The following is a 12146-nucleotide window of genomic DNA, read 5'->3' as shown; positions in this document are numbered from 1 at the left end:
ATAATTATAACAACCATCTCGTACGCAACAACAAAATTTGTTCGAATTTCAGGCAGCAGTGTCCGATGTCGCGCCTGCAGCTATATTGAGTAACAACCTTGACATTGAGATCTGTGCTCTTGGAAGTGGCTAAAAAGTAGTTGCTACACAGAATTCAGATTAACTTGCCTTTATAGTTACAGCCAAGGGAGCATTTAACTCAACAGAAACAGTGCTCAGGACTAGTATTATTTGACACTTAAAAAGGAGGATTTGTACTCAAAAATGTTATGATTTGTAGTTACCCGCTCTTCTTACTGCAAAAATTGTAATTGTACCCCAGAGTCAATTTCACCTTTTATCAAGATGTTTAGCCTTTGCTTTCTGAGTGACAACTCCATACTTTGGTTATTGCCAGTAACTTTTGCAATTTAATATTTGGAATTTTCAGGTTTTGAAAGAACACCTACCTTTTTGTTCTACCCCAACATTTTGTAATTCATAGTGTAAAGGTCATCAAAACAACTATTTCGCCAAGAAAAATAAAACATTTGTTTCGTATACGTATCCTAGACATATTTTAAAAATTATGTGGATTCTTTTTATATTCTTCAATCAACAACGTGGAAAAAATGACAACAACATAAAAATGCACACACAGATAAATGCATAGCAGTGTTGCTTTATTATTTTTGTACAGCAGCAGTTCTCTTGTTGTGTATTTTTTGCTGTTTTCTTTTATTTATTTCCTCATGAGCAGAAAAAAGGTTGATGCGGCGGATCTGAATTGACGAGCACGAGGATGATAAACAAACTTTTATTTTTCTTGTCATCATATCAGTCTGTATGGCTGACAAGTGACCACACAATCAGTGGAAATTTATTTAATGCTATTTCCCGTTTGTCTATAACACACACTGTTCAAAATCATGTAAATTGGAAATGTATAACAACTAGTTCAAGGATTTGTCAACACATAGGACATATGGTAAATTTACAGAGAGAGCTATGATGGTATACATCAATTTGACTTAAGACCATGGTTCACCCCTCTCTCTCTCTATCAAGCATACTTTTCAAAATCATTTGAAATGAGAATTGAGATGCGTGAGCTTTTAAATGTATTTTCACATGTGTTAACAACTAGTCTAAAGATTTCTCTACACGTGAGATACATGGAAGCTCAAAATTTGCACATAGTATCATCAGTGCAAGAACTTTCAACCACGGCAACCTCTTGGGCCCCGCCAACGCTGCTTGCAGCTTTAATCTTCTTCTTCTTCTTCTTCTTCCGCAAATTGTTTGTAAAGCTAGATCTCCATAACTGTTGCTCACAGCCTTTTCAAACTTGCAGGGCTCATTAGGCATACTGAGTAGTGGTGCACCTGGCCGTTCATATTTTGATTGGTCACATGACTTGACTGTTATTATTTATTAAAAATTTTAATTACATCTAATTTGCATAAAAATGGAAAAATCAGCTCTGAATTTTGGTACACAGGGACATGCATCACTTTTAAGGTTTTTTAACAAAATGTCACATGACCAGCACATCCTATACCTCAGTAATTATGCAAATATCTAATTCTGGGCAAGCCAACAGAGCTGGAGGTCTGATATTTGGTATAAAGGGATAACTATTGAAAACGATTTTTTTTTTTCACAAAATGTCACATGACCTCGATGACCCTTGACCCCAAATATACATATTTGTCCATTTCTCAGTAACTGTAAGTGCTGCACCGTTCATATTTGGTATGATGGGAGACCTTATGACGCAACATCCTGAACCTCATTAACTATGAACATATCTAATTCTTGGCCAGCCAATCTGTGTTTCCTCTGGCTTCTGAAATTTTTTAGTAAATTTACGAATTGGGTATTGAAACTTTTCGTAAATTTTGAAATTCATTAGTAAACTTAACCATTCCAATATGAAATATCATTCACTCAAATTCGAATTAAGTACAACATGTGCTTAGACAGAACTATTTTGAGGTTTGGGTGAGCTCTCAATCAACTAGCTGCTTCCTTGCATTCGTATATTTACGAATCAGCAATGAAAAAAATAGTGTCAATGACACTGTCCTCCCATTTTACAGAGATACTAAGTACTAGTACACACATGACATTGCATTTTTACAGGTTGATTAGTAAGAAAACTCCATTGCAAGTCCACATTAATCTTATACCCTAGCAATATGAAATGCTCCATCTCATAATGACTTTTACACATCTGACAGAAAACAACCCTAGGATCAAGACTATCATGTTTTATAGCAATCCAACAAATACTTTGGGAGAAAATGATTTTTTGACAAAAAATGGGAAAAATTGCCCCAAAAATACAAATATGAAAATTTCACCACAATTTGAACAAATCTGACAAAGGCTAACCCTAGGATCATACATACAAGTTTTCAAGGCAAGAGGATGAGCGCTTTCAGAAAGAAGGATTTTTTGACAAAAAACTGGAAAATCGCCAAAAATATACAACTTTCAAAATTTCATCACAATTTGAAGAAATGTAACTTAAGTCACCATAAAGAGCCTGCATACCAAGTTTCAACCAAATCTGGCCAGTGGTTACAGAGTTTTAGCAATTTGCAGGATTTTTCCTTTTTTTCCCCCTTCATTTGCATATTTTTGACTTTGACATGTTTATTTCAACAAATTCACATCTCCACCCCTGGGTGCACCTGTCCACCAAATACTAAGATGGTAGGTGCTGCGATTTAGGAGTTTTTAATGTGGGCGGACATACATCCGCACATACTAACTAACATACATATATACATACATACATGCAGACAGACAGATAGACATGCATACATGCATACATTTATTTTTACAGCTTTTAACCTCCAACAGCCGACCAACTTGTCAATATCAGCTTGTCCAACTTGATGCTACTGCTTATAATAATATAAACAAGAGTTAATTACATTCTAATTAAAGAAAACAAGACTTGCTTATCAAGATTTAGGTCATAAAAAAACCCCAGCATATCTGTCAGGTTATAATGAATCTTCAGCTGGTTATCTTTATCAGTATTTTCATCCTATTAACTAAGCACATTTTAACTTTCAAATTAACATTGCAAGTAAGTTCTGTTGAATAAGTTGAGCCTGTAGGTACTCAGAGAAAGCACACAGAAAAGGCAAATGTTTGCAACTTAAGAAGTTCAAGGTCATCAAAAGCATTGTAAGGAATCATGTAACACTTTCATTGCACTGTTTACACAGATTGCATAATTGCTATAAAAAGCACATGAGGAATCTTACAGCCCAGCTTTACCATAAAAACCCTATCACTTTGACCACTCTTTTAATTGACCACTCTATTTTTTTCCTCAAAAAGTAATTTTATTTTATCCTTACCAAGTCAACCATAAATAGAAATTATTTGACCAACCTATCATGACAAACTATTATGAACAATTTCTTTTAGATAACATACAGAGCCCAATATATGACAATTCAGAATATGTCAAAGTTGGGATTCAGGAAAGTTGCCTTTACATGTTTTAATCCTCCAAGATGGTAAGCATTTCACTATGAACTGTCAAAAAAGTTGAACTTTCTAATAATTCTACACTAAAATTTTTTAGACTTTCTTGATTTATTATTTTTTTCTGGGTGAATTTATAGGGTTTATACAGTACAAGAGTTACATATAATTCAGTTAAATCATCAATTACCGTCTAACATTGCATCATTCCTATAAATAACACCTCAGCCTGGAACAGCACCATCATAATCTGCTCATTCACACAGGCAGTACTTGACTTTGAATGAATGACCTACTACATTTCACCTATGTGCCAAATTTGAAAGCATGACAAAAAGTACCACAAAATTTGCAAATTTCAGCAAGAGTTCACAGAGTCATCTTCAGGTCACTCCTAGCAACCTGCACACCCAATTAGAAAGTAATGGCATACACAGTTTCAACGAAGATTTTTTTTACCAAAAATGGCAAAAATTGCCCAAAAATACAAATATGCAAATTTTGCCATAATTTTGATGAATTCTATTTTGAGTTATCACAAGGCAACTGCAAGCCAAATTTTAAAGCGAACAGACCATTGGTTTCAGAGGAAAAATTTTTTTACTGAAATGGCAAAAAAAATAGAGAAAAAAAAATCATTAAAAATAGAAAGCACCCAATATTGACACCAAATCTATATGTTTAAATGAGTGGGGCCCAAGGTGCCTAAAAACCAAATATGACAATGATCAGAAGAGTAGTTCCTGAGTTATTGATTTTTGACCATTTTCGCCCTTATTTCTACCTCATTTGCATATCCATGAGACTAACAAGTTCATTTTAACAACGACACATCTACACCATATAGGGCATCACTTCACCAAAAATCAGCTTTATACGTGCAGCAGTTTCGGAGTTTTTGCGTTGGACGGACAGACATCCATACATACATACATACATACATACAGACAGACATCTCACATACAGACTTTTTCAACCATAAAACCTCCCAATTGCCATATATGTATGGCAAATGGGAGGTAAAAATTAGTAAATCATCTATAAAATTAGTAATTTTACGAATTTGAGAGTGGCAGAGGAAATACAGCCAATAGAGCAAGAGGTCTGATTTTTGGTAAATAGGGATAACTATGGAAAACAATTTTTCTCACAAAACGTCACATGACCTCATTGACCTTTGACTTCAAATATACTTAAAAACTATCTACTGTTGATTGACCAATCAGAGTGCTCAATTCAGGGTGTTTTATTTACTCATAAAACCTTGGTCACCAAATTCCAGAAATGAATGACAGCGCCGTAGTAAAGTATCGCCAATCAAAAGTGAACATGTCATATTCTGTAGACATCTGGTACATTTTAATATTCAAATTTGGTAACACAGCGGAAACCAGCTGCAACACAAAATCTGCTGTGCCCTAGGGTATTTATATAATGTGCCCTAGGGCAGTTATAGGATGTTCCATTAAATTGGAAGGCTATTTCACAAATAAAAGTTTTACTTCATATCCTAAACATGTTACATTGACAAAGGGGACGGTTGACGTAAACACATTGAAAACGAAAATATATCAGTTAGGGGCGATAGTTTTTAAGTCGGATAAAGCCCGAGTACGAGGGCTCTTCTGGTATATAAAGTCCAACCCTACGATAAAATGTCTCGGCCTGCGGCCTCGACATTTTATCGTTGGGTTGGACTTTATATACCAGAAGAGCCCTCGTACTCGGGCTTTATCCTATACATATTTGTCCATAACTCAGTAACAACAAGGGCTGCAACCTTCATATTTGGTATGATTGGAGAACTTATGGTGCCATATACGGTACCTTATTAAATATGATATGTACCTTATCAAATATGATATCTAATTTTGGGCAAGCCAATAGAGTTAAAGGTCTGATTTTTGGTACAAAGGGATAACTATTGAATACAATTTTTTTGAAAAAATGTCACATGACATCGATGACCTTTGACCTAAAATATACATATTTGTCCATAACTCAATAACCAAGAGTGCTATACTCTTCATATTTAGTATGATGGGAGACCTTCTGATGCCACATCCTATACCTCTTTAATTTTGCACATATCTTATTTTGAGCTAGCCTATAAACCTAGTGTTCTGATTTTTGGTCGACAGATGTAATATTAGGAACAAAAATTTTGTTGCAAAAAAGATATGTAACTGAGATGACCTTTGCCCTCTGTGGTGACATTTTCCTTCTTTTTCCAACTTAAGATTGCTTTGGCCCCGGCATTGCTGCTTGCAGCTATATTTATAAATGAAGTTACAACCACATTACCTTTTCTCCATTTCTTGTTTAATATCTATTCCTTGTTTTTGCAACAGTTCTGTCTGGGCAAAGCTCCAATCAACAGGATCACCACTTTGTTGTGTATCCTCACAACCAGTTTGTGGAGACTTTTCCCGCTCTATCCTTGCTTGCTCTGGATGGGTAAATCTGAAGACATGATTCTTACCAAGTATTACACGTGAACCTGTTTAACAACGGGGAACAGAACATATTTAGTAAATGACTGAATGAAACATAGGGTGACATTTGGTTTGATATGGCAGACCAGAGTGAGTATACTTTATAATAACTAACTTTACCGCTGGGAACATGTGTACAAAGTTTTAAAGCAATAGGACGAGCGATTTCGGATAAAATGATTTTTGGACCAAAAATAGGAAAAAATTGTCTCCAAATACAAATACAAATATGAAAATTTTCACCACAATTTTAACAAATCTGACATTTAAACACATTTTGATGCATAGTCCCTAAAGTACACTAAGGCGAAGTATTTAAGGTTGGCAACTGTTGCACTGTACTTGACACACATACACACTACCATGCAGCCTGGTTCATCAAATCATTCAAAATTAGTGATAAAATCTACCATACCAAGGACAAGATATCCTCTTGTGATATTATATTATATGGCATTAATGTAAACAATATTTGGTAGTTCATCAAGAAGTAATAACTCACATTATATCATACAAGTACCGGATTTTTCTGAGAGTACGCCCACTCGAAAAACCGCCCATGGGCGGTTATTTGGGGGATGGGCTGTTATTAAGAATTTTAAATTTCATCTCAACCTTTGTCTACGGCATTTCAACTTGACTCCCCTTGAAAAAAATTACCTACGCAAAGGTCAAAAAGTTTTATATAGCGTACAAAATAAAATAAATTACACTTCTATGATAATTACTTCGGTGATATATGTCCGTATCCCCCTATTTATGCTACTAAAATGCTGGTGGAATGATCCAGAAGAACGCAAAGTCAACATTAGAGTTTGCCACACAATGCCGACAATGATTGACAGATGAAGCAGGAGCCAGGAATTTTCCATTCTGCACGATGGGATCATGAAATAAATAAAATGACTATCATAAAAAATAACTCTGTTTCATTATTTTTTTATTTAATGAACATCATTACTTTTCAGTTTTTTTTCCCTTTGATACAAAAACCTGATGATTTTCTTCGCGTAAATTTGTTGCATTCACAAACGTAACAGTAGTAGTAATCCCTAGTAGAAATGGTATGATCCACAATTGTTTACGATTCTTGACCTCTTTGCGTGCAACGAATGTGAAACACTGTATCTATTTTCACACGTTCGACTACTTTGATTAACTTGTCACACTTACAAACTAGGTCAACCTCAGAACACGTGCACACGTCAAAATCTGATCGATGATTTTCTTCGCTTAAATTTGAATGCGTTCGACAAACCATGGAGGCATGTGATAATTGGATATTATTCCCTAATATTTTTCTTCGTTCAGCGAAGGAAAATATGAGTGACGTAATGACTGTGTCACCACGAGTCGAAGACGAGTGGTGACACGGTCATTACGTCATGAGTATTTTCCGAGCTGAACGAAGAAAAATATTAGAGAATAATATACTTATCACATGCACAAGCCAAGAATTCGTTATTTTTTGCAAAATAAAATAAGTTTTCCATGACGATTCCGCGTTTAAACTTTTGAACTACTTTAGGAATAAATATCAGTACGCCGTGCACAAGTTGTCAATCATTTCCATTCGTCCGTCGTGTGCGGAGCAAATGACAGCTCTTGGTCTACATGTAGGCTACCTTCCGCAAAGTTATACTCTATTTCAAATGTAGTATAGTCCTAGAAATTTATCACAGACGAAGATACGCTATTTTTCGGGAACAAATATCGACTGAATCTCGACGGCGCGAACACTGTAAACGTCGCGCCTGACCCTGTTTGCAATGCGTATGGAACCCACGTATTCTTGACCGCGGACATCCGGGAACTTGCGGATTTTTACGTCATTTTTGCGTCACACTGCCGAGAGAACAAAATATTGAAGTGTGGATTTTTCAACATTTACAGCAGTATTCAAAGTTTCAACATCATGTCAATGATAAACACTAAGTTCTGTACTTTGTCACATAATTTCTGCATTGTTCATTGTCCTGTGAAGTCAAATCCCATTTCACCTCACTCGCGTGCGTGAGGTGAAAGTGACGTCACTCCGCGGTCAAGAATACGCGACCAGCTTCGAGTTCGTTGTTTCCGCAAATTATTCACGTAATTCCTTCGGAATATGCAGGCGGTACACTCTTGTGTTTACATTGTTCGGATGAGTAATGTTGTAGTCTGTGAAAATATCGATTTCATTACGTGACTTTTGATCGTGGGAGAAACATCGGCCGCCATGTTGTTTGTTTACATATTTACGAGCACACCGAAGATCGACAAAAAAAAAGGTCCGACGCACCAAAATTGATGACATAGACGCGGGTTGTCGTGACGTAGAACGACCAGAGAATAAATCCCGTATTTTTTAGTTAATTGGCGGTAAATTTTTACCGAATTACGGCCCTGGGCCGTTATTTAGCTACAGGTGTGAAGCAGACAATGTAGCCATTTCCTGTTTAACGGCCCTGGGCGTACTCTCAGAAAAATCCGGTATATATTTATGGTGCAAATTTCATTGGCCAAGACGTGGAAAGAACAGTGGTATATTTGTGAAAATGCCAGCTAAAAAAAGATTTTCAGATTTTTTCATATGACCCTCCTTACAAACTAACAAGGTGTTACAGCGCTTGTCTTTTTAGTGTGGAGTTTCAGGGTTTGGCACACACGGGTTTCTTGACTGTAACGTACAAGTTGTTGTACTCCGACACATAACATCAAAGGATGCGTCGATTGCCGCACGTTCTCTTATCATGCAGAATGTTACGGAGCTATAACACTGTAGCAGAACTTTTACCTAAGAGTGACAGTAATCTTTCCCGATACAGGCGTATGATTGGTTCAAACCTTCGCAGTCTCGGTCAAACACACCGGAAGACTATTCCATTTAACATCAAGGGATGTGATTTGCACTAAAGGGCGTGATTTTTACCGGGAATATTAAAATAAATGCAAAAATTGAAACAATTTGTTATGAAATTGACTAAACATTTATTTGTATTGTACCCTGAAGGGTAACACTCACTCAGTGTAGCCAGGTTTGACTTCCATAACGGAAACCACCTTTGTATTCAGTGTTCACCAAACTTGCACATGAAATCTTGTTTCCGCCAACTTTGCTCTCTGAGAGCAGCGGCGCAGATAGGCAGGCACAGATTGAACTCATTGCAATAAACAAGCATGAGTCTAGTACCAAGTCCAAGTCCAATACAGGGGAAAACGCAGACAATTTTACACAACCCTTTGGACTCGTACCACGAGTCCTAATTAACAGACGTTTGCATGGATGTGGCTAAGAAGTTTGTGCACTGGCATCTCTGCTACACGAATAAAGTGCGCCGCGTACCGGAGTTCAAATCCAAACCGTGCGGGTAAATTTGACATATGTGTTTTGGTTATTTTCATGGGGGGGGGGGGTCATCAAATTTTTTCGTCTGACAAAGGGGGGGGGTCATCTTTTTTCACGAAAAATGCAGGGGGTCTATATTTTTTTGGACACCGGCGACAAGATTTTGCCGGCCCCCGAGGCCGTAAAAACTGAACGGTCCCTAACGGAGGGCTTCTCAGATTTGATGGCTTCTATGAACTCAACTTCAACGTCCAGTAACACTCTTTGTCGACTACGGCGATAGTTTCTAGGGGATTTACTGAACCGGTCTTGCAAAAATGTACCCAAATCTTCTTTTAATACGGTCGTTGCTGCCAATCGCAATTTCTTCGCTGTTTGTACATATGATCCATGAGGTACAAAACCAGTCGCCTGATCACCACCTATCTCCTCTATTTCGTGAACTACTTATTGCTGGAGACCACTGCTGGTTGCCTTTCCACGGGTGTAGGTTCTTCCCCGTGTATTTTGCATTATTTCGATAGATTACTCCAAGGCGATAGCTATACGAAGATACGACGATCAAACGTGGGTCCTTTTCTGTTCAGACCGACAGTTGTGACCGTTAAAACAACTCACTTAAATTTGCATGCAACAACACTGCACTGTGCGGCATTCTCAGACGAAGACAGAAATGAAAACGTGTCGTCTGTCTTGGATAAAATGTTGCATTTCCGTCTGGTATTTCTTTGTGTCGAACTGTAAAGCTTGGCTGTGCCAAACAAAAAATCCGTGTGTGCCAAACCCTGAAACTCCACACTAAAAAGACAAGCGCTGTAATGTTCAAATTTCCCTTTCTGACTTGCTATAATTTTGAAATTACCAGTGGATCGCAATATTTTTGCGCAAGCGTGAGTGTACAAAATTTTGATATTTGGATTAATTGATAATCAGCTGTTGATATTGTTGATTCACTATACACGGTAGTCTATGGAGTATGAGAAAACTATGTAATACTTTTTCAATACAAAACTATATCTGTGCATTTATAGATATTTGATAGTCGACATGAAAGTACTTAATTGGAATAGGGTTGTTACAACTGGTATGTGGACAAAAAATTTGACTTTAGACTTTCACTGAAAATGTTGACATTTACTTTACATAGGAGTCTATGATAAAATTGTGAATTATTTTTTTCCAATGAAAAACTTGCTATACTTGTGCATATACAGATGTTGAATAATTAACATAATTGTACTTGATTAGAATATGTTGGTAAAAGGTGCATATTATGTGTACAAGAAATCTGATTTTGGAATTTCACTGAAAATGTCCATCCACTACACATGGGAGTGAGGATACTATACATGATTTTTTCTCAAATACAAAAATAGGCTAATCTGTGTATTTATGATGTACTCTTCATTATTAATATTAATGTACTTGATTAGACTAGGGTGGTTACGAATGGATATGTGTGCAAGAAATTGGATTTTGGAATTTCACCAAAATGTTGATTCATTATACATTGGAGGCTATGAGAAAACTATGAATAATTTTTTTACAATGCTACAATAAATTAATTTGTGCTTTTATAGATGTTTGATAATTCATTTTAAAGTGCTATACAAGGATGGTTAAAGGTTGATATGTGTGCAAGAAATTGGATTTTGGAATTTCACCAAAATGTTGATTCATTATACATTGGAGGCTATGAGAAAACTATGAATAAATTTTTTACAATGCTACAATTAATTAATTTGTGCTTTATAGGTGTTTGATAATTCATTTTAAAGTGCTATACAAGGATGGTTAAAGGTTGATATTTGTGCAAGAAATTGGATTTTGGAATTTCACCAAAAATGTTGATTCACTATACATTAGAGTCTATGAGCAAACTATGAATTATTTTCTTACAATGCTACACTAAATTAATTTGTGCTTTTATGGGTGTTTGATAATTCATACAAATGTACTTGATTCAAATAGGGTATTTGAAAGTTCAGATTTTGACAACAATTATGATATTGGAATTTCACCTATGCAACAGGCCCATATCACCTGAGGCCATGAGAGGATATCCACGCAATGCAGTACCAAACACACCTAGCTCACACAGAGCGAGCAAACACAAAGTGAGAACCCCTACAATGTCAGGTCTGTAGTTTGTAATAGATAGCAGTCAACTAAGTAACCTTGGAGAAAGGCTTAACACTCAGTGGCTAAGTCCCTTTTGATTTTTGTCACAGCTCAAAATCATTCTCCAACACATTAAGCCGAACCATGAACACCCCCACCAGTTTATGAAATGACCCATCACAATGGCTTGACATTGATGGATATTGATGGACAGAAGTTAGAAGTTGACAGAAATTAGAAGTTGACAGAACCATTATAGCTTCTCTATCTATAAATAGATGTGAAGATAAAAATGATGTGGTGACACAGGTTTTTCTCTCAATTTTTTTTCATTCTCCAACCAACAAGAATGTGCAAAAAACATGAAAACAACATAGGAATGAACGCAGAGATAACTGCACAGCCGTGTTGCTTTAGTGTTTTTGTATAGCAACAGTTCTGTGGTTTGACTTTTAGTATAGCAATGCAGAGTTATGACAGCCAAATATAACGTGTACAGATTTGAATGGAATTTTAGTGTGAGTTATTTTGTTTACAGTTCAGTTTTATACTGCACTTTGTTATGCACTATCGTCACATATATTAGTGGGTTTTTTTCATTTTATTTCCTCATGAGCAGAAAAAAAGGTAAATGCGGCGGGTCTGAATTGACACACGAAGATGAGAAATAAACTTTTCCTTTTTCTTGGCCTTAAGGATGTACGATCGGAAAA

The 12146-nt window shown here is 36.3% G+C and overlaps 1 protein-coding gene across 16 annotated transcripts in view; it reads right to left on the bottom strand.

Moving 5' to 3' along the window:
* Positions 1 to 12146, bottom strand: part of LOC139137831 (kinesin-like protein KIF1A) — a 668091-nt gene that overhangs the window by 452647 nt on the left and 203298 nt on the right. For all 16 annotated transcript variants that reach the window (XM_070706099.1, XM_070706106.1, XM_070706100.1 and 13 more), the window contains one exon: positions 5794 to 5989. In XM_070706099.1, coding sequence (XP_070562200.1) covers positions 5794 to 5989 — 196 coding nt within the window. The remainder of the gene's footprint in view (positions 1 to 5793; positions 5990 to 12146) is intronic.

Source organism: Ptychodera flava, chromosome 7, assembly GCF_041260155.1.
Source record: "Ptychodera flava strain L36383 chromosome 7, AS_Pfla_20210202, whole genome shotgun sequence".
NCBI classification, from domain to species: domain Eukaryota; kingdom Metazoa; phylum Hemichordata; class Enteropneusta; family Ptychoderidae; genus Ptychodera; species Ptychodera flava.
Note: the sequence above shows the minus strand (reverse complement) of the source record. Positions and strands in the feature narration are given on the sequence as shown.